The sequence below is a fragment of the Triplophysa dalaica genome, chromosome 1 (assembly GCF_015846415.1).
Source record: "Triplophysa dalaica isolate WHDGS20190420 chromosome 1, ASM1584641v1, whole genome shotgun sequence".
NCBI lineage: Eukaryota > Metazoa > Chordata > Actinopteri > Cypriniformes > Nemacheilidae > Triplophysa > Triplophysa dalaica.
The window spans coordinates 11,597,976-11,617,929 of record NC_079542.1 but is presented as its reverse complement, the minus strand read 5'-3'; the positions used below and the strand labels follow the sequence as shown (position 1 = coordinate 11,617,929).

Genomic DNA, 19,954 nt, shown 5'->3' with positions numbered 1-19,954 from the left:
AAATAGTACATCTAATTATCTGAGATATTAACACATTACCAAAAAAGAACAACAAAAGGTAACAGCTTGTCTAAATGCTACAAACTTGGCACAGCCCGCAGCTTGCGTGCGGGGTCATAAGAGGGCTTTGGCATCTGTAAGAAAATCCCTCATTGGTTTTTATATTTTATGCTTTGTGAGTTATTGCACTGAAGTGCCTTTATGACCCATTTCTCTAGAGTGTGTTTAACTGTACTATGGGGCCAAATCTTAATTAAATCATGGCCCACATCTAACCAACACCTTTTCCCCCCTTTGTGTGTTAAACACGACTGTGGAGTTTTTATTGCTCTCATTGGTCCTAAACTCAACTGGGCTTATTTTGCAGGAAACTATAAAAGTGTCTTGCGTCTTATTTTACACATATGTAAATAAATAAAAGGAAGCAATAAGTGTTAACTGCATTTCCTAATAGAAAACTGACTTCAGTGAAGTATGAGAACTTGCAGCTTTCGAATAAATAACTACATGACATGGGATAATATGAACTTTTGTAATGTTTTGTTAACTCCAAAAACACATTTTTGTAACTAATCACACCTCCCCGAGAGACTATACATACGCTCCCCCTACTGTCAGTGTGCGAAACTACAGAGCGTTTTGTTCCAGTGAACAGTACTTATTCATTCCCATCGAAGTAATTCAGTGAGAGAGAGATCCATGCATCATTGTATCATTTCATCTGGACACACAGCAGGGTAATCTACCACAATTCGGTTTTAATTCAATCTTTAAAACAATAATGAATAATATAAAAGGGCTGTACATGAGAACATAGAAACATGCCATCATTTCCATCTTTAAATATGTTTGTTTTACATATTTGTCAGCATAAACAACAGCCTTAAGAGCTCCATACAGATGAACCCCAAAGGCACATATCCAGACTTCTCATGATAAGAGGGCAAATGGGACCAAACAGAATTGCTTCTAAGTTCTACTCAGAACACAGGCAGTGATATCACAGATTTGAATACGAGTTCAGATGAGGGCCAAATATAGTGCCATGAAAACTGACTCTGTTCAACAGGTTCAGGACAAAGTCGAAGCTGTTGAAATGAACACTTTCATGACGAGAGAGAAAGAGAGAGAGAGCGAGCGAGAGACGTTATGAATAGTCAAAGTGGTTTCTTAAAGATATCAGAATTAGACTCTTTTGCTGATAAGCTCATAAGAAAGTCTAATAGCTGAACTACGTAACAGTGAAGGTTCTCCGAATATAAACAGTCTGGCATATATACATTGTATTTACATTACAAGAGCTTTTGTGACATATTCTGCTGTTCCTGATTGACACTTTGTGGCTGGTGTCTTTGATGTGTATTAACCTTCATTAATGGTGCTGTATTTAACCTGTAAAGAGATTTACAATGTGAAGACTGTGAACACTATGGAAATTCACATCATAAGTCCTGGTTTAGCTGCATTGCCTTACACAGAGGCTATTGTTAAACTGATCAGAAATGTTCTGTCATCGGCTGACATTCGTTCTCATTTTTGAGCATACGTGTGGTTAAAATGAACCACAAGAGACCTATTGCTAATAAACTACTTCACCTTGAAGAGATGAAAAAATCTAAACATTTACAAATGGGCATAGACTTGACCTGTATTTGTAAACCATCCTGTTCATTAAAAGCCTCACGTCAGACAAAAGGAAATCTTTGTCTTGAGAATCAAAACGAAAGTCAGCTGCAGCATTTGCAAGATTCCTTGAGGATGTTCTTGCCTTCATGATCGAAGGTAATTAACCAACTGGTTATAAAGTCCAGGGGAACAAAAAGAGACACCGATCTAAAAAATTTAAAAAGGTAGAAATAAAAAAAGAATGTGAGCGATCTCCAAAGAACTTAATGGTCGGGAGATTTTAATATCAGTGCTACTTCAGTCATCGTAAAAACAACGTAAAATGGGGGGAAATCATCCCCGTCTAGAAAACTTTACAACGTAGTGCTGTAGGAGACTTTATATTTGTTAATGTTCTGGTAGTGGACGATCTTGGGCTCACGGGTGGTTCTGCAGGGCAGCATGCCTTCGTGGTCCTTTCCCATCAGCCAATTGTTAGTGGCGGCAGCCATGTCACCCGTCACGTGATCTTTCTGCCACCTGTCCAGCCACAGCTGAAAGCGCTGGTGAAGACGAGTGGTTACTCGCTGGTGAGACTAAAAAAATTAAAACAGAAAAATCTATGAATCATGCAACATTGTGAATTAGATCATCTGTGTGGGAAACTGAAACCAATGTCTACATACCTGATGAGCTCTCAGTTGTGCGCTACGCCGGTACATGTAGTCCTCCGACTTGAAGACGTAAACCATCTTGTAAGAGTTGAGCTTAAACATGCACTCGATCTTTGAGTCCTCACCAGCTTCGGAGGATTTCTTGGCGGTTTCTTTGGCGTCTCTCATCTGCACCTCCTGGCCCCTCTGGCACTTTCGGATTCGCCTGAGGTTCCTTCGAAAGAAAACCGTAGCCTTTAAATAATTCGTCTGACACCTACGTTTCTTAAATTTAGTTAAAATGTTTTCAACTTAAGCATCTGACGGCATAAAGAGAGGAAGATCCCAATCAAAAGAAGATTATGCCCCAATGCAACTGTGTACAGTGCACCTTGGTCTCAATATATATGGTACGACATTGAATCAATCTCCATTGAAAACTCATATCCATGGCAATACCATTTTGATCAAGTGTCAAAATCCAGATTATGGGGAGAACAAGGGACAGTAAATTTACCTGCTTCAATTAAAGACTAAAATTAGAAGTGTACTTACCAAAGGTAACAGATGGGTATAGAAACCATGACTCTTATTTTGAATTCAGGACCTCACTTAAAGAAACTAGCCAATCGTCACAAAAAAAGAAACCAGGTAGGGAATAAGGTTAAAGGCCAGGATATGGGTTAACATTGTGCATTAGGCATTGCATTAGGACCATGCACTACAAATGTTCGCTGCATTACGTTCCTTAGCATAAATAATGGAGCAAAGATAGCGACTTAACCTCACACTGCACATAAAACAGAAAAAAGCGAATTATCCATCTCAAAATAAACTTATTGAAGCGTGCTTCTCAGTATATGAACACAAAGATATCAGAAGACCTCTTAACCACTGCACAGAAAACATGCATGAAAGAAAATGGACACAAGCCAAAATGAAAATCAAACATCCTCCCATGCTAGAGCTCAAACACCATTTTGGAAAGAAAAACACGCACATTTGAGGATAAAATTCAGACCAGAATTTTATTGACAAGGCCCTCTCTGAAATACAGCCGTCTGTGTGTCAGACCACGATGAGTTCAAATAAGTCACAACACCACGTTGAGAACTGACAACCCCGATCAAACTGAAGAAAGAATCAGCAACGGGAGGACAAAGCATCTCTGAGATCTCGGCATACAAGGTCTGCTCAGAAAGTCCTAACACTCATATCTTACAGACTATAAAACACATTTATACACATTGATGAAATCAAGTCACATACAGAAATATATCTGTGAATAGAATTACACAAACAGACCACAACACACTTTGAGAGAGAAAGCAAACAAGTATTTTCTTTTGAAACTCAAGTGTGGACTATTTTAAAAAGATTATGAAAAACGTATCATAGGAAAGTACAGATCTGCTTTTTTTTGGTGAACAGGCCCATCTTATCTAAATGCACAGATGTCTTCAGCCTCTTCAGTAAGATTCTCTTCAAAAGAACATGATTACCCAACCAAACCCTTTTAAGAGCGGGCACATAAAAACATCTTTCATATTCTCAGAAATGAGAATGAAAACAAATATTAAAATGAAATGCATTTTCCATCTCATATCAAACACAATATGGAAAACATCGGTGCACATAATTCTTTCATTCCCCCAAAACACACCATACTTACAATTCATAAATAAAAGGTAAAATAACCAATAGAACTGTACTGTGGCCACATCGGAGAAGACATAAACAGCTTTAAACAGGTTTCGTTAAATAAAGTCTCAGTAAAGTGCGAATACAAGCAGGCAGACAGCTTGTGTGTGTTCGGGTGATTACAAACAGGCAGTGTTTGTACAGAATGACTCCCGAACGTTTACAAAGACTACCGTAAGCATTCCTGTGATGTTCCTGTCTCGATGGTACATGGGAAGGGGGCAAATTTAAAGGACTTGGCTGAGCCTCACCTGGGCAGAAACACAGGCTTCTGAGAGAGGTGCTCACGAAGTTCTGGAGAGGCAGAGTTGGTATTCAGATATCGCTCCACGTAGTCGGGCCAGCGCTGTAAAGCACACAGAGACATTTAAGGTTATAAGAGAAATAGTCCCTGTCTAAAGGCATTATCGTCTCAAACTTCTCTGCAGGAGTAATATCACCGGGATAGGTTCTGCGTGCCAGTTTATCGTGTTTTTCCACGCGACTTGTTTCTATTTATGGATCTCATTTATTATGCAAAGACTTGCTTTTGAGCTGAAGCTTCAAATAAGCTGTTTTTCCAAGAAGTAAAATACACAAACAGAATCAGAAAATTAAAGTCTTAAGCAAAGCACTACAAGTGAGCGTGAAACTAAAATATATTGCAAAGTGACAAGAAGCACATTTGCATAAACAATCTGAAGTACATAAACCAGCAGGGTCAACCATAACTTTTTTAATAACCGAGCATTTGAATAATTTACAACCACATTATTAATTTATACCAAGCATGGTTATAATGTTATTACAGAAAGTGAAAAGTAAATTGCTTACATCAAACCCATTACATTTTACAATATGTATAAATCTTGCACAGGTCAAACACTACAATTCATTTACTATTCGCCACAGAAGTCACACTGTTCTTCTGGTGGTTTAGGTTCCACCTTTCCCTGCCAGTACACTGACTGATGTGCTAGAGAATATAGACAGCTCCAGGAAGAACCGGAGGGAACAGATGCAGAAGCACTGGAGCGCTTTGGGAGCTCATGTCTGCCAGCTCCATGATGAGTGTCTCCTAAAATGATGTATGGGTCACGATGGCACTGACTGGAGAGAGTCACAAGCTCAAATATCTCTGAAGAGTGTTGGGATGGTGTAGAATATGTCAACTAAAAGCTCTTAGTCAGTATATAACAACTTTTTATCCAAGTGGCAGCAATGACTCATGACAATGATCTCATGGCATACTCCCATAAATAAACCAATTCCAAATGCAGACGGAGGGAGAATCTACCAGGACGTTTGCGGCCACATTTGTGGGTTTATTCTGACATATGATCTGTTCACTCTGACGCCTTATTTCTTTTCAAAAACATCTAGAAATTTAAAAGGGAAGTCTTGCTGGCATCCGTAATTTCCTGTTAAAGTGGCAAAAATTTGACCTGTGCATGAAGAGTGAGTCTACAAGTTGCATGGTACGTCACTTCTAGACACTCGAGTTAGCTGAGGGTCATATAATGCTGTTCTGACAAGTCTAAATCCTGTGGTGTTTGAACATCTTGTTCATCTCCATCACGTGACCTCGTTTCTCAGGTACAAACAGACAAGAGCAGTAAGAGACTGACTTCTTTTTGCATCCTGCCTACACCTCACACAGCGCAATTCCACAGGTGCAGCAGATGTTGAATAAGGCAAAGCATCTGAACTACAGGCTGTGTGTCAGCTGTAAGCCTATTACAGTGAACTTGGTAAGTAATTAGCATATCTTAAACATCTGTATACGCTAATGTTAGATTTACCAACCTCTAAATGTCACAATAAAAGGAACTAGCTGTGGTCGGGCACTTTACATCAGTCAGATCACTCTTTGGTGTCACCGTGGGCTCATGGCATGAGAAAAGATGGTGTAAATGTGCAGCACATTGCCACCAGGGCAGTGCGAGTTAACAGAGAGTTTCCCCCAAAATAAAATTGCAAATTTTCATCCTGATGTCATTTAAAACCTGTATGATTTTGTTCTGCTATGGAACACAAAAGAAGATATTTGAAGAAATGTCTCAGAAGCTTTCCGTCCATACAATGGAATCGGTGTGGTCCAGTTTTGTTTGATTAGAGACAGTCTTTGAAATATCTTTTGTGATCAGCAGAAGATAGTCAGACAGGTTTGGAATAACAGGATGAGAAAACTGAAATAGTTTTCATTTAGGGGTGAACTATCCCTTTAAGGCAGGGGTCGGGAACCTTTTTTAACCAAAGAGACATTTTTCTAGTTCTGATGGTTAATAACATAAAACCCTGGTAATTCGATAAAATTACATGTTCACAGACAACTCAAAAACAGTGAAACAAACGAAACAGTGCATACATCTGGGGCTCCAAAAAATTATTTTTCATTACTTATAAACAAATGACAGGTTTACATTAGGCCTCTTGAAATGCTGCAGACCGATGTATGTATCGACTTCCTATGGTTCACATGCGAGAAAGAATGCTCACATAGCATCTATACTGACGCATCTCAGTTTGCTTCCATCTGCTCACCGGATTCTCTGCTGCATGGTGTGTTTTTAAAACTTTTTACATGTGATTATAGCAAGGCAACGAGTTATGTATCATACGCCACAGATAGCCCAAACTTTCAATAAAAGCATGACTCTTGCTCATCTAAACTCGCGCTCTGGTTAGCTTGAATCTGGGATGCGGGCACGAGAGGTTATCATAGAAACATTGTTTGCCGTTGATTAGTGTCGTGTCATTTGCGCATAGCACTGCATGCGTGTATTGGCCAGGACAACCTGAAATATTAATATATTATGATGTTTTTAACAATCAAATGATGGTGAAGGGTAAGACACCAGACGAGACACATGATTAAAATAGCCATGTGCTGCTCGAAAGCCATAGGTTCCCAACCACTGCTTTAATGCATAAACACAATGGAGTTTTCAGTTCTCTGTCATGTACCTCAGCTTCAACAGTTTCATCCGAGTTCTCTTCCTCTGTGTCCAACAGCTCCACAGCCAGCTGCACAGTCCCCTTAGACTTCTGGAACAGTAACTGGAAAAGAAAAAAATTGCACAAGTTTAAATACATGCAATGGGTAGAGCACAAGAAATACCTTAGGGAAATGCTGCTGCTGTGCGGCACATGAAATACCTCTGGGTTTTGCTGTGGTTGTGTGGCAGGCAATTCCCACCCTAAAACTAGTTTCAACACTTATATATGTATAATTAATTATGCACACCGAGTTTTATGAACTGCTACCAATTGAATCCATGAAATGTTTATACTGTAAAAAATAACAGAATGTTGCTAAGAACATCATTTCTGCTTTAGTGAAAAAAGATAACATGTTCTATGTCACATATCTAAAGAAAAAACATGATGACATTAAAACAAGAGTTTATCAAAACTAAATATATTTGGCTGATAAATTGACAGAACTGGTCGATTGAAAAAAAGACTAAGATGTCTTATGAATTTTATTGGCAGTTTTAGAGGATATGCTAATAATAATAATTAGTCTTTATTCCCCTATCCTACTGAGAACATTTCAGATGTGATTTACAATAAACAAAATGTTGTGTCTTAAATCATTTACATGTATGCATTTGGCAGACGCTTTTATCCAAAGCGACTTACATTGCAATATCCTATATATTTATACATAGGTATATGCAAACCCCTGGGATCGAACCCAGCGTTGTTGACGCAATGCTCTTACCACTGAGCTACAGGAAATCACATCTTCATTGTGACGTCAACCCAAACTGCTTCCTGTAAATTCATATAAAAAAACTGAACTTTGTGTGTTCGTCTCATATCGTACCTTAAAGCAGTTCTCATCAGACATCAGCTGCTCGGCTTTGCGCTGGTAGGTTGTCTCGGCACCGGCTCTGGATGCCTGGGTGGACTGGGAGCCACATGTGGCATTGTTGGCACACTCGCTAAGATAAAGATCAGTCACCTGTACACAGATCTCATCACTGACTATATGCTGCAGCTGTGGGAAAGAGAAACAGAAAGAAAAGGGTAAAACAGGTTTCTGCATCACTGACTAAACTTATAGAGAAGTAGTCTGTATGCAAATATCCTAAGGCTAAGTCCACAACATAATTCCAAAAGATGGCAAGCAAACATTCACGCAAGAAAAAGCTAATAACAAAATTAAAATCTGAATGTGGAACATCTTCAAAATTTGGTGGCATGCTAAAAATCAAGGCACGGTTGATGCAAGGTTCTAAGTACAACATTTGACCACTTCAGATTAGGGTTTACAACAGAAGACAATTTCTGGAGTAACTAACCTGTCTGACTATACTCTGAATGAGTTTGTCCATGGTGAAGGCAATGTATGCATGTATGGTAAACATTTCCCTCAGCTGGTCCTCGTATTGAGACGTCTCCATATTGCCGTCTAGAAGGTTTCGCACCATCTCTAAAAATGCAGAGTAGTAGTCTTCAACATCAATGTCCACTGATAAAAGAGAGAAGACATTTTAATTCATTACGCTTCAGCAACATCATTATAGTCTTAATCTAAGAATCTTCTCTTAATTGTCTAAGCAGTTTCCATGGTGACAGGAGCCCTGTGGTTTGCAGGCAAATCTGACAGAAAGATCATTAGCTCACACATGTGTTAAATCCCCTAAGAGATCCTTGATAAAACATTCACCTGTCTTCACAAATTTAAATGAATAGTTCATCTTAAAATGAAAAATCTGTCCTTATCTATTAAGATTTGGAACAACTTGAGGGCGAGTCAATTTCTTTGTTCTTATGAACACAAAAGAAGATATTTTGAAGAATGTAGAAAAGAGTTCTGGAGCACTTTTGACTACCATTGTAATTTTTCCTACTATGGTTGTCAATAGTGGCAACTGGCCAAGAACTGTTTGATAACAAGCATTTTTCCAAATATCATCATAAGAACAAAGAGACGTATACACATTTGGAACAACTGGAGGGTGAGTAAATTATGACAGAATTTTATTTTTAACGGGTGAACTGTCCCTTTAAGACACCATAAACGAGTTCTCGACCTTCCATCTCAACAAACGGCAACACATTGCATGAAAAAGATGGAGAAAAACATGACTCTATGCAAACATCTGTGTTCTGCTGCACTTAGGCCAGACTTACTTGGTTCTTTTAATCGCAGCTGGATCGCCGGGCTGTCATTCTTCACTTTTTTCAGACCGAGTACGTTTCTTTCCCACTCTCTCTCTCTGCTATCTTCCTCGATCTGTTTTTCTGCTTGTCCGTAGATCCGCAACAGTCGGGAGCACAGGACCTGGTGCAGCCTCAGGAAGATGTACCAGTTATTGTTGACATAGAAGAGGTTGTAGGCATCATCGCAGTTGCTGAGCTTCTGCTGGGAAGCCGCTGTTTGGCTGAAAAGGAGCTTAGACTTCGTTGACGTCGTCCCGTTGTGCTTTTTAGTCCCATCTTCATCCGGTTCGGTCTCCTCCTCTTCTTCCTCCTCCTCCACGTCGGAAAGCTCGCCGCGTCTGGCGAACACCATGTCGGGGATGAAGTGGTAGATGATTTGTTTGATTTTGTACTTCTCGTCTTTGTGGATGCCAGCCTGCCTCTTGACGTGATGGATGATGAGAGCGGCCGCATCCTCTAGTATTTGGCTGTCCTCGTACGTGAGGGTTATGTGGGGGCCTGAGAGCGGGGTGGCATTGTCTTCTGAAGCCTGCTCCTGTCGCTAAGTGGGTGACAAGTTGTTGGTTGTTATAGCAACTGTGATAATGTTCAAGAAAATGTCTTTTGTTTATAGATAAACACACTGAAATAACAATGTACAGGCACTTTACATGAACACTGAATAGAGTACAAAATAGGGCCTGGAACAAGTTGGGATGGAAAGAAATAGAAAGTAAGGGAAAAATAATTGAACATTTTATATAGCAATAACTTGAAGACCAAGAATAACAAACGTTATTCAAATGTTACTGCTTGAGTTACAATTATAGAACATATGAGAGATAAAGGTCCAGTGAAAAAATCAGCAGCATCTAGTGGCGAGATAGTGAATTTCAATTAACAGCTCAGTGCACCGCTTCCTTTCGAGCGCTATGGTGGTCGACACAAAACGGAGTCGTCATGTTTTTTGCTGATGGAGATAATGTGTTTACGAAATACACTCTGTAGAGCAGTTTGTCCATTTAGGGCTACTGTAGAAAAAAACATGTGAATTCCATGCAAAGGGACCCACGGTGTATGTAGATAGAAAAAGCTCATTCTAAGGTAATAAAAACATAACGCTTCATTATGTAAGGTCTTTATACACCTCTGAAGACATAGCTATGTTTATTATACTGCATTGTGTCAATAGATCCTCCAAAAAACTACATACTTGACCTGAAAATTAATTTAATGGTTGTATACAGCTAAAAAGGCATTTTACGCATGATACATTTTTTTAATGCTTTAAGCTAGCTATCTTTTAACGCTAGCTTAAAGTTAGGTTTCATAATAGATAAATCTAACACGTCTCACAGAAGACGCAACAAAAGCACAGGATTTAACTTAACAGTTGATGTCCCTACTGTTTGCTTTTTTCATACCTCATCATACAGAGTCTCGATTTCATTGAGCAGCGTCTTGGAGCGAAACACCTTTGTGTCGTTCTGTTTGAAGTTAATACCCTGGTGATCTAAAGACTTGAGGTAATACTTCTCGTTCTGCTCCCTCCAGATTTTATTGAAGCCACGTTGAGCCTCTCGCCACTCCTCTTCTTTAATTTTCAGCCTGAAAAGGCAAAACATATAATGAATTCTGTGATGAAAACCTGAAACGGTAAATGACAAAGCCCTCCCTTGCCGTCAGCTCATGAGGAGACTTTTTTATTATTTGAGAACACTGTATTCCAAAAGTATAAAGTCATCTATGAGAAATCTGAATAATGAATATTACATTATAATACCACAATGGCTTTCATAAAAACCATGGTGATGCTATTGTACTTTCTAGTTTTGGAAGTATAAATACAATCTGTCAAACTCCAACCCCTTTAATAGCTTTTACTGCCCACAATGTGTGACATTTTATAGTTTTATGAATCTGCAACAAGGGATCCAGCTTCAAACTATAAATGTATGCTGACCTTTTGAGTACAATAGGTACAGAGACCACAGGATTCGTCTTCAGCCCATCTATGATGTCTGGGGCTTTGTCGCCGTATATCCTCTGGATAGCTTTACGATGAACGACCTCTGAGGAGCCTCCGATGGTGTTGTCCAGCCTGAACTTAGCTTGTTCTTCAGCGGACATACGCGAGAGCCTCTTTTGAACAGCCTCCAGGACGCGGATAGTGGCGAGATTTGTCTCCAAAACCACATCGAGCTGTGTTGCAAAAAAACATGCTTGATCAAACACGGACCATAATATCCAGTAACATGCACACATGGCTAAATACCGTTGCTAAGTATGATAACGGAAGAAAATTTCTTTCCTCACCTCAAAGCGTTCATCTTCACATCTATATATATGTTCTTCATATTGAGTCTTTTTGGAGCTTACAAAGGTAGAATCCTCAGACCACGATGGAAATGACACCCAAGTATCATTAAGCACCTGTAAAAGAAATGTTATCGATTAGGTTATCAGGATAAAGATCTAATAGATGGAAATAAATTGACATAGCTTCCTAACAATACACACACCTCTTTGCAGAGCGGGGTTCTGCCCGTGCATCTGGGCTGTTGGAAGCTTTTGGGCAGGGCTCGGTAACTGGAGCCCAGTCTCTTGCAGGACGCATAGTCAATCTCCATAGCAATGCCCTCAGTGGCTCTTTCTTTGGGAAAGCTTTCAATCTGGACACATTCTCTGTAGCCAAGAAAGTTCTTGAACCAAGTAAAAAGTTCAGGGAATTTCCTGGAAAGCAGACAGAGAGAATCATAATGAATAACATAAAATAATGTTTATAACTACTATAATAGGAATTTTCAAATGCAAGGTAGGTATACACAAGATGTCAAATATCTCAGAGATTTCACTGAGTTTCACTGACCCTAAAAAGGGTAAGACCAGCTGCACAAGCTCAGCACGTGAGATCACTTCTTGATTGAAGATGACCAGACAGCGCAGAAAATTGTCATAGCCCTCTGAACTCCGCAGTGCCTTCCTCACCTGAGAACAGTACATACAGGTCAAATATCGCATTTTATGCAATCACAGAATAAACAATGCAGCTCCTGTCATTGCAGCAAAACAATATTCAAAGCTCTTACCTTTTCAAAAAAGAGAGACTCTGCACCAATTCCAAGTTTGCTGGCTTCAGCCATTGGATGGTCTTTTCCCATAAACTTTGGCTTCTTCTGTTGAAAGAAAACCAAATGATAATCAATATTAATACTTATAATATTTGGTAATAGTGCGACAATGATGTTATAGACCATTTCGCAAGATGTAAACAGCTTTGGCCAAGAAGCACTTCCTGTTTAAGTTTTTTTTACACTACACAAGTGTTAAGTGTCAGGAACAGTATTGTTCACATCTTTCAAAATGGTTTCTATAAAACTCAAAGTTCACCTTAACAGAGGGTGTAGTGGGGGGTCCCGCGTGTCTGCGGATCTGACAGCCATTCTGGTTGAACTTCTGCTTGTTATTCAGCTGAGGTCTCTTCACTGTACCACCATGATCAATTCGTACAGACTCTGCCTTCTCGGCCGCTGTCTTGCTCAATAACTGCATAACAAAGAAAGGCTTATAGAAAGGTAAACCTAGTTTAGCTTAAGCATAATGACACACAAATGATTATAGGTCTTTAAGGTCTTTTTTAACAATTACCACTGAATTGTTAGCATCTGGAAGGAACTGGCCAAATTCAGATAGAAGGTCCTCCTGGTTTTTGAAAAGCTGGGCTACCTGAGCATACACCTCCTGTTCGGTCAGAGCAGGTGTGTAGTTTCCCGCTGCCTCCTTAGCATTACGCTGTTCCTTCTGTTCGACGAACAAACAAATGAATGTGATATTTTTAATTATTGCTGAATAAAAATACTCAATACTTTACAAGCTGTAAAACCGCATCCTGACATTTACAGTATTTTATTAACGCTCTCACCTGGTATGTGTGCAGGATTTCCAAGAAGGATTTGTAGACCTCTGGCTGGCCCTGAAAGCGGTTCTTGATTTTGTTCACATAGTTGATGGCGTGGTTGAACTCCACAGGCTGGTTGTTCTGCAGCGGGGTGGTACCGGCAGTACCGCTGCTGATGGGGGTGTGAGACTGGGCCGACGGCGAGCGAGGAGAGGCGTATGAGGGAATGGACGGATTGGGCTGGCTGGTTGGGGTCAGTGCAGGAGACTGCATTGGCTAAGAAATATAAATGAGCATGGTATAGAAGAGTTGTAAAGGTGCATCCCGTAACCATTAGACTCACAATGCATTACTTGCGTCATACCTTGCTGATCTTGGCGGCGGTTGGCTGGCTGGGGATGACCAATGCAGCGCTGCTGGTCGGGGCTGCTGGTTGAGGTTGGGGCTGCGACGGATGGGTTATGGGGAGGTTCTGGACAGAGATACCATGTGGGGTAATGTGGTGGATCTGGCCGGGTGTGGTCACGTTGACCAGGTCATTGGTCTGAACCTCAATTTTGTAACCGGGTGGCAGGAAGGTGTTGAAGCCCATGATGAGATCAGGATGACCTTTGAAGAGCTGAGAGACTCGACTAATCACACCTGGTGTATCAATGCTGAGGATACAAAAAGAGAACATTAATGATTAATTATGAGTGGACAATCTGACCCTAACCCTAACCCATTCAATGCATTTAGTTGGGCGGTCCGCCCAGGTATATAAATGGCCGCCCAATTATATTTGCCATCACATTTAGTAATTTTTTATCCATCCGTGGTAACGACTGTATCTGCGATCGATTAACTAGTGGATAAAAAGCACTTTCGCGTCTTCTCTCTTTTCTGACTTGTTTGGTGTGAGTGGCGTGTGGCCAGGTGCGCATCCTTCTCTTCTGTGTTCGCATGGACTCTCTTCTCAAGAGATCCATGTGTTTGCGAGCCCTCTGCCTATCGTCCGCACGTGTAGTTAGCTCCGTGTAGTGTATTTAACTGTCACTAGCATTTAACATCAAAGAAGCTTTCATAATACAGCAACACATTGTTGAGAAAGAGCAAACTGCATATAGCCACTCTATAATGTAGATGTACTGTATTGTGATTTTGGCCGATTGATGTTGCGTTTATAAATCAGGACTTTGGCAGCAGTTAAAGTGACTGCTGGTGGCATTCAGTTGTTAAATACAGTATAATATGTCAAATCAGAGAGTAGAAGAAAAACAGATATCAAGTGCTAACACTAACACGACACAAACACAACGTGATGACATCACAAATACGCAAATTAGTTTGTGAAGTCAACACAACAGCACCACAAGTTTATCACAATCCTGTGGGAAACACTGATTTTGTACTGCGATACAGCAGAACAGAATCATTTTACCTTTAAACTGCCCCAAATATGTCAGCATATGGTTGTTTAAATTGTTTGACATGTTCTTGTTGAAAGAAACAAGTGTATCTACATTCTTGGGTTATAGTCAGCTACTCATTCTGTTAAAGGGACAGCTCACCCAAAAATAAAACATTTGTCATCATTTGAGCACTCTCAGATTGTTCCAAACCTGTAAGTATGTATCTGTTTTGCTGAACACAAAGGAAGATATTTGGAAGAATTTCAGCAACCAAACAGATCTCATCCCCCATTTACTGCCATAATAGGGACAATAAATACTTTGGGAGTCAATGATGGATGAGATCTGTTTGGTTACTGACATTCTTCCAAACATCTTCCTTTGTGTTTAGCAGAACAGATAAACTTTTACAGGTTTGTAACAATCGGAGTATGAGTATGAGGTGAACTATCCCTTATACAATACGGCCGGAGAAACATTTAAAAAAAATCGGAGACACTTAAAAATCTATGCAATAATGATATTATCCGTTAAAAATCTATTGCTACATTTACACAGCTGATAAAAAGGATGCTGAATGTCATGGCAGTAGGAGAGCAACTCTGACAGCATTCATTTACCCAGAATGCAACATCTAAAACATAACATCCTATTCTTGTGTTATCTTGCAAACACTGCAGCCTTCTACCGCTTATCCGAACTACCTCGGGTCACGGGGAGCCTGCGCCTATCTCAGGAGTCATCGGGCATCAAGGCAGGATACACCCTGGATGGAGTGCCAACCCATCGCAGGGCACACACACTCACTCATTCATTCACTCACACACTCACACCCTACGGACAATTTTTCCAGAGATGCCAATCAACCTACCATGCATGTCTTTGGACCAGGGGAGGAAATCGGAGTACCCGGAGGAAACCCCCGAGGCACGGGGGTTTATGCATAATGCAATTATGCATAATAATAAATTGTCTACAGATTACAAAATGAGCATTAGAAGATAATAATGAACATAACACTTCACAGTGGAATGATCATTGGTTTTGCTAAATGAATCAACAATTAGTCTCTTCACTACTTGGCTAATTAGACAAAAGAATTCCTCTCTTTGGCTAAAATGAAACCAAGAGAAGGTCAGAGCACAAGAGCAACCAGAACCACAAAGACAGGTTAAGTGTTTTGCTCAGCCACAGATAAAGCCCTCGGGATCTCTCAGAAACAAAATCACGGCATGTTTGGTTTGGAACACAACAGCCCCATAGAAAAAAAATTGAACTGACCTTTGAGACTTGAACTCCTTCATGATATCCAGAAAGTCATTGTAGACCTGCGGCTGATTGCCAAACTGAAGCTTAACTTGATCCAAATACGAAAGTGCATCTTCAACCTGAAATTACAAACATCTCAGATCACACATATCAACACTCTCAAGCTCTCTCAACAACACTTTAATAACTCTTCTAGTGTGTTTTTAATGGCTTTCCTACCTTGAGTCTCTGGAACTGCTGTTGGCCCAGTGTTGGGGCCGAAGTCGGACTAGCATGAGAGTGACCCTGTGCCACAGACTGGACAGCTGGTCCATGGTGATGAGGCCCACTGTGCACAGCTGAATTGCTGGTGTGTCCATGTCCCACAGAGCCTTGGGCCATCGACAACTGTTAGGGTAAAGCATGGACTGTCAATCATCACTGCTGTTTGTGAGGGAAATGAGTGTGGCATCTATATTTGACACTTGAGCAGGCTATTGTTATACAGTTCCGCTCATGAGTGTACAATCACATCTTGCAGACTCTCTTTTTGTTTTTATCATTCATGGTTTATTTTGTTTAACAGAAAATCTACAGGTAGTGTAGTGCTCTAGTTTTTCTTGTAAGATTTGAGCTCTCCTCCACAATGGGTCAATCTTGTTGAGATGCACAACGATAAAAAAGGCAGTTAGCAGTTAATGAAGCTCAACGATGCAATACATGATGTTCAGGACTAAGGGTATATAAACTTAAATTGCACTAAAGTTTGTGTTATGCAGTAACCCTAAAATATATATATTTTTAACTTTTGTGAAAGTTATGAGCATGTTATGTGTATAAACAATATTTATATATGGTAATAAATAAATGAGATGTAAATGGTATTAAATATAGTATAAACATTGCATTTATTAACATTTACATTCACTAAAGTGTTTTCACACGTACGTCATGAGAAAAGTTGGCGAATTCTTTAAAAGTATCCTGATGTAATTTTGGTACCTGGTAGGTCTGAGAAACGGAGTACTGCATGCTGGATGATGGCTGCATGTTATCTGGTGCAGTCTCGAACAGGGAGGAGGCAGAGTTAAGGACGCGGTGCTGAAAGCTGTCTGCACCCCCAGGGAGCCGCCGCTGAGAGCCGATCACTGTTTCCTGATCCTCCAAGCGCCGCTTCATTATGTACTCATGCTCTTCACTGCGGTGGATCTACAACCAAACATCACACTGCCATCAGTCACAAAAGTTTGCACACACTTGAATGAATGAGTTATTTCAACCACTTAAGAATACAGTTCTTAATCTTTAATGCTTGACGTTAGTTGTACTTATGATTTTTATTTGTTTATTTGGATGCATTACACTGGACAGCCAAGGACAAGGCAGCAAGTGGCCAGAAAACATGGGAACTATTTCAAACCTTTTCAAAGTGTTATACTGTGAACTTAGAAAATCTGAAGCGTGTAGTGCTGTCATTAAAACAAAGAATGGCGTTTTAAAGAATAGAAAAACTTTGTTTAATATTTATCTTCACCACTATTCTTATTTCAAGGTCGGTGTGTCCAAAAAGTAACATAAAACTTTATAACTAAAGAAGTCCAACAATAATAATTTAATGTTTAATAAGTAATATAAAATTAAGTATATAAAATACAATTTTAATGTAAAGCCCAAGGCTTTAAATAAAAACGCGTTTGCCACATTGTCTTGAAATACGCAACGTGTCAGCAGGCTCCTCTGAGTGCTCAACTTTACGGCTTGGTATAAAACTCTGTAAAGATTTTGTCACCTGTCAAATTTACATAAGTCACAAATGGCGTATCCTCGATCGCGCTAGAAGTAAAACTACCTCAGTTCCCGGCAATATTAACTTTTTGACTGACACAAAGACTAACGTTACCACAAAGGTTATACGATTAAACTGCGGTACAGCGTCCTATAAAATTAGCTGATGGATTTACACAGTGGAAGCAGATGGTGAGGTGAAAAGAGGTATGCTAGAGGGAAACGTGGTAGGGCATGTGTGCTGTCCAACTTTTCTTTAGAACGGCTAAACTCCCGTTTCACCCCTTTCGGACAGTTCGGAGTAGGTGTCAGGCCTTGAGAATCACACATATGCATAAGATGACCTACACACATGCACACTATCTGCACGGTACAACGTAATAGGATACTCATTGTGTACGTATGCTTGTTTACTACTGCTTTGGTAATGTAAACATGCTCAAGTCAATATAGCTTCAACGTCTGTGATGCGTTACAGCAGCAGTAACCGCCTCTATCCGATGAGCAAATCCCAACACAACTCGGAGCTAGACAAAATGATAACTCCCTAAAAACAATGCGAACATTTTCGCCACCCCAATCGATCGATTAAATCGCCAAGAAAAGGTGAAAAGGAAGCCTGGTTGGCAGTCGATCTTAACAATTGTTTCTAGCTACAATCAGGAAGTCCTGTCTGATTAATGATCCCTACCGGTGAGAACACAACTGTTCCGAGATCAAACCAGCACCGTTATACAGTAGACTATAACACATTCAAACACAATCACCGATAACTGGCAAGTCAAAAGCGGGGAATGATAGCCAGCCTGACATTCATGTTGAGCAGCTCTCCAACACTATAGAGCTTAAAAACCTTATCTAGCCATCCAAGCTAAGCGCGGCTAGCTATAGCGCCTTGATAAATAATCTTATACAATCACAGCTATCGTATGCATCACTACAAACGAATTTGGTGTGACGTTGCTCTCTCACACGTTTTTAGTTTGCTCGCCATTTGATTGAGAAAGTGTTAAGTGTCAGTGAGTATGAGAGTTAGCTGCTCGTTGCTTAGATGAAGCAGTGAGACGACTACAGCTAGCGAAACTTAGCAAGTGTCCGCTAGCTCACAACAGTCAACTCACCCCGCAACAAACTCTCCGGATCACTTCAGTCTGTTCCGTCGAAAAATCAAAAGCAGCGAAGCTCAGTAACAACGCTAAAACGTTGAATCGTGTAACGTTAAGGTTTAAATGAACAAATTAAAACACACGTAACCATTCAGTCAAGGCGCCAGACCTCAAATTGCATGCTAGGTTGCTAATTGGCTAACATGGGAAAACAACCTCAGCAGGAGGATCCTCGTTCGGGGGCGTGGCTTTGGACAGGGCGGTCTCAGCAAACTCCCTCCGAGAAATACGATTGGTGAATATTCGAACAAATGAGATTTCTACTGGCTTTAGCCGCCTATTTTGAACGGGAAGGTTGTCAACATTGCTGAAATACCACATCTCATGTTAAGAACGTTAGCAAAAAAAGACCAAGGGAGACCAAGACCAGCACTCCCAAAATTCATTTAAAAGATCAACAAAACACTAATTAGTCATAATAAAATAATAATTGAAGTAACTTGGGTGATTTATTGTGCAGAAATGTATTTGTAGGATATTTTATGTTCCATGTTTTATCACTCATCTACTGTAACTGTAGCCTTCTGCAATTTATGTGCAGGTAAAAATTCCACCAACTAAACATAAAAAGGTAAACACCCAAGAAGGTCTGTGACCTTCAACAAAAGAAAACATTCAGTGATTTAATTAGTTTCATTGCTTTTTATCTTATCAATTGCAAAACAGCTGCGTGTTGCTCAGAAATGCACAAAAGTTCAGATTTGTTCTAGATTTGTTTGGTACTAGCCAAAAAAGAACAAAAAACTTGTGTTTAATTGTGTCTTAAACTTAAGTCACTTATTAAGCCAAGGTTTATTGAACAATTATACAAAATCAATATCAGATCAAAAAACAAGATCTCATAAGTACCTTTTTTGCAATCACAACTTGATTATTGTGGGCCTTTGTATGTATTCATTTTGTTGACAGATCTTTTTAAGACAATTCCCCATTCTATTCTTGCCAGCAGACAGAGTAACAAAAGTAACAGAAGAATGAAATAAGTAACAAGTGGTGAATGCTTTTAAAGCCAGAAGATTTACATCCAATCACATGAATGATGTTAGCAACACATCAATCAGACAATACACCAGCTATTTAGTGTAATTGACCGGTCTTGAAATAAAATCCTGAGACCACTAAGTCTGAGACCAAGACAAGGCCGAGACCAAAGACAATTGAGACAAGACTAAGACCATCAAAAAATTAGACTTGAGACCGGTCTCGAATACCATAACACTACGCATTAGGCTGCTGCTTGTGTTCTCTTATATATTTAAAGTAAATACGTGTATGAAATGACATCCTACGTCAACAAATAGTTTTCTAAAACTAATAATTTTTCACTTTCACTTTGAAAACTGTCATGATCAACAGGCATGCATGCAGTTCATA

The 19,954-nt window shown here is 39.9% G+C and overlaps 1 protein-coding gene across 2 annotated transcripts; it reads right to left on the bottom strand.

The window, feature by feature from the left end:
- Window positions 1-738: 738 nt before the first annotated feature.
- sin3ab (SIN3 transcription regulator family member Ab) lies at window positions 739-18,737 on the bottom strand. Of its 2 annotated transcripts, none has more exons than XM_056746566.1 (21): window positions 18,536-18,737; window positions 16,632-16,838; window positions 15,870-16,037; window positions 15,663-15,769; window positions 13,355-13,646; window positions 13,015-13,266; window positions 12,741-12,893; window positions 12,483-12,656; window positions 12,182-12,268; window positions 11,962-12,080; window positions 11,615-11,825; window positions 11,409-11,525; window positions 11,056-11,294; window positions 10,517-10,700; window positions 9,084-9,654; window positions 8,249-8,418; window positions 7,771-7,944; window positions 6,906-6,998; window positions 4,211-4,305; window positions 2,292-2,493; window positions 739-2,201 (listed from the first exon to the last, which is right to left on the bottom strand). In XM_056746566.1, the coding sequence occupies exons 2-21, from the start codon at window positions 16,806-16,808 to the stop codon at window positions 1,980-1,982; spliced, it is 3,807 nt and encodes a 1,268-aa protein (XP_056602544.1). In that variant the 5' UTR covers window positions 16,809-16,838; window positions 18,536-18,737; the 3' UTR covers window positions 739-1,979. The 2 variants fall into 2 exon arrangements, with proteins under 2 accessions (XP_056602544.1, XP_056602553.1); XM_056746575.1 differs by having other exon boundaries at window positions 12,483-12,638.
- Between the last annotated feature and the right edge of the window lie 1,217 nt (window positions 18,738-19,954).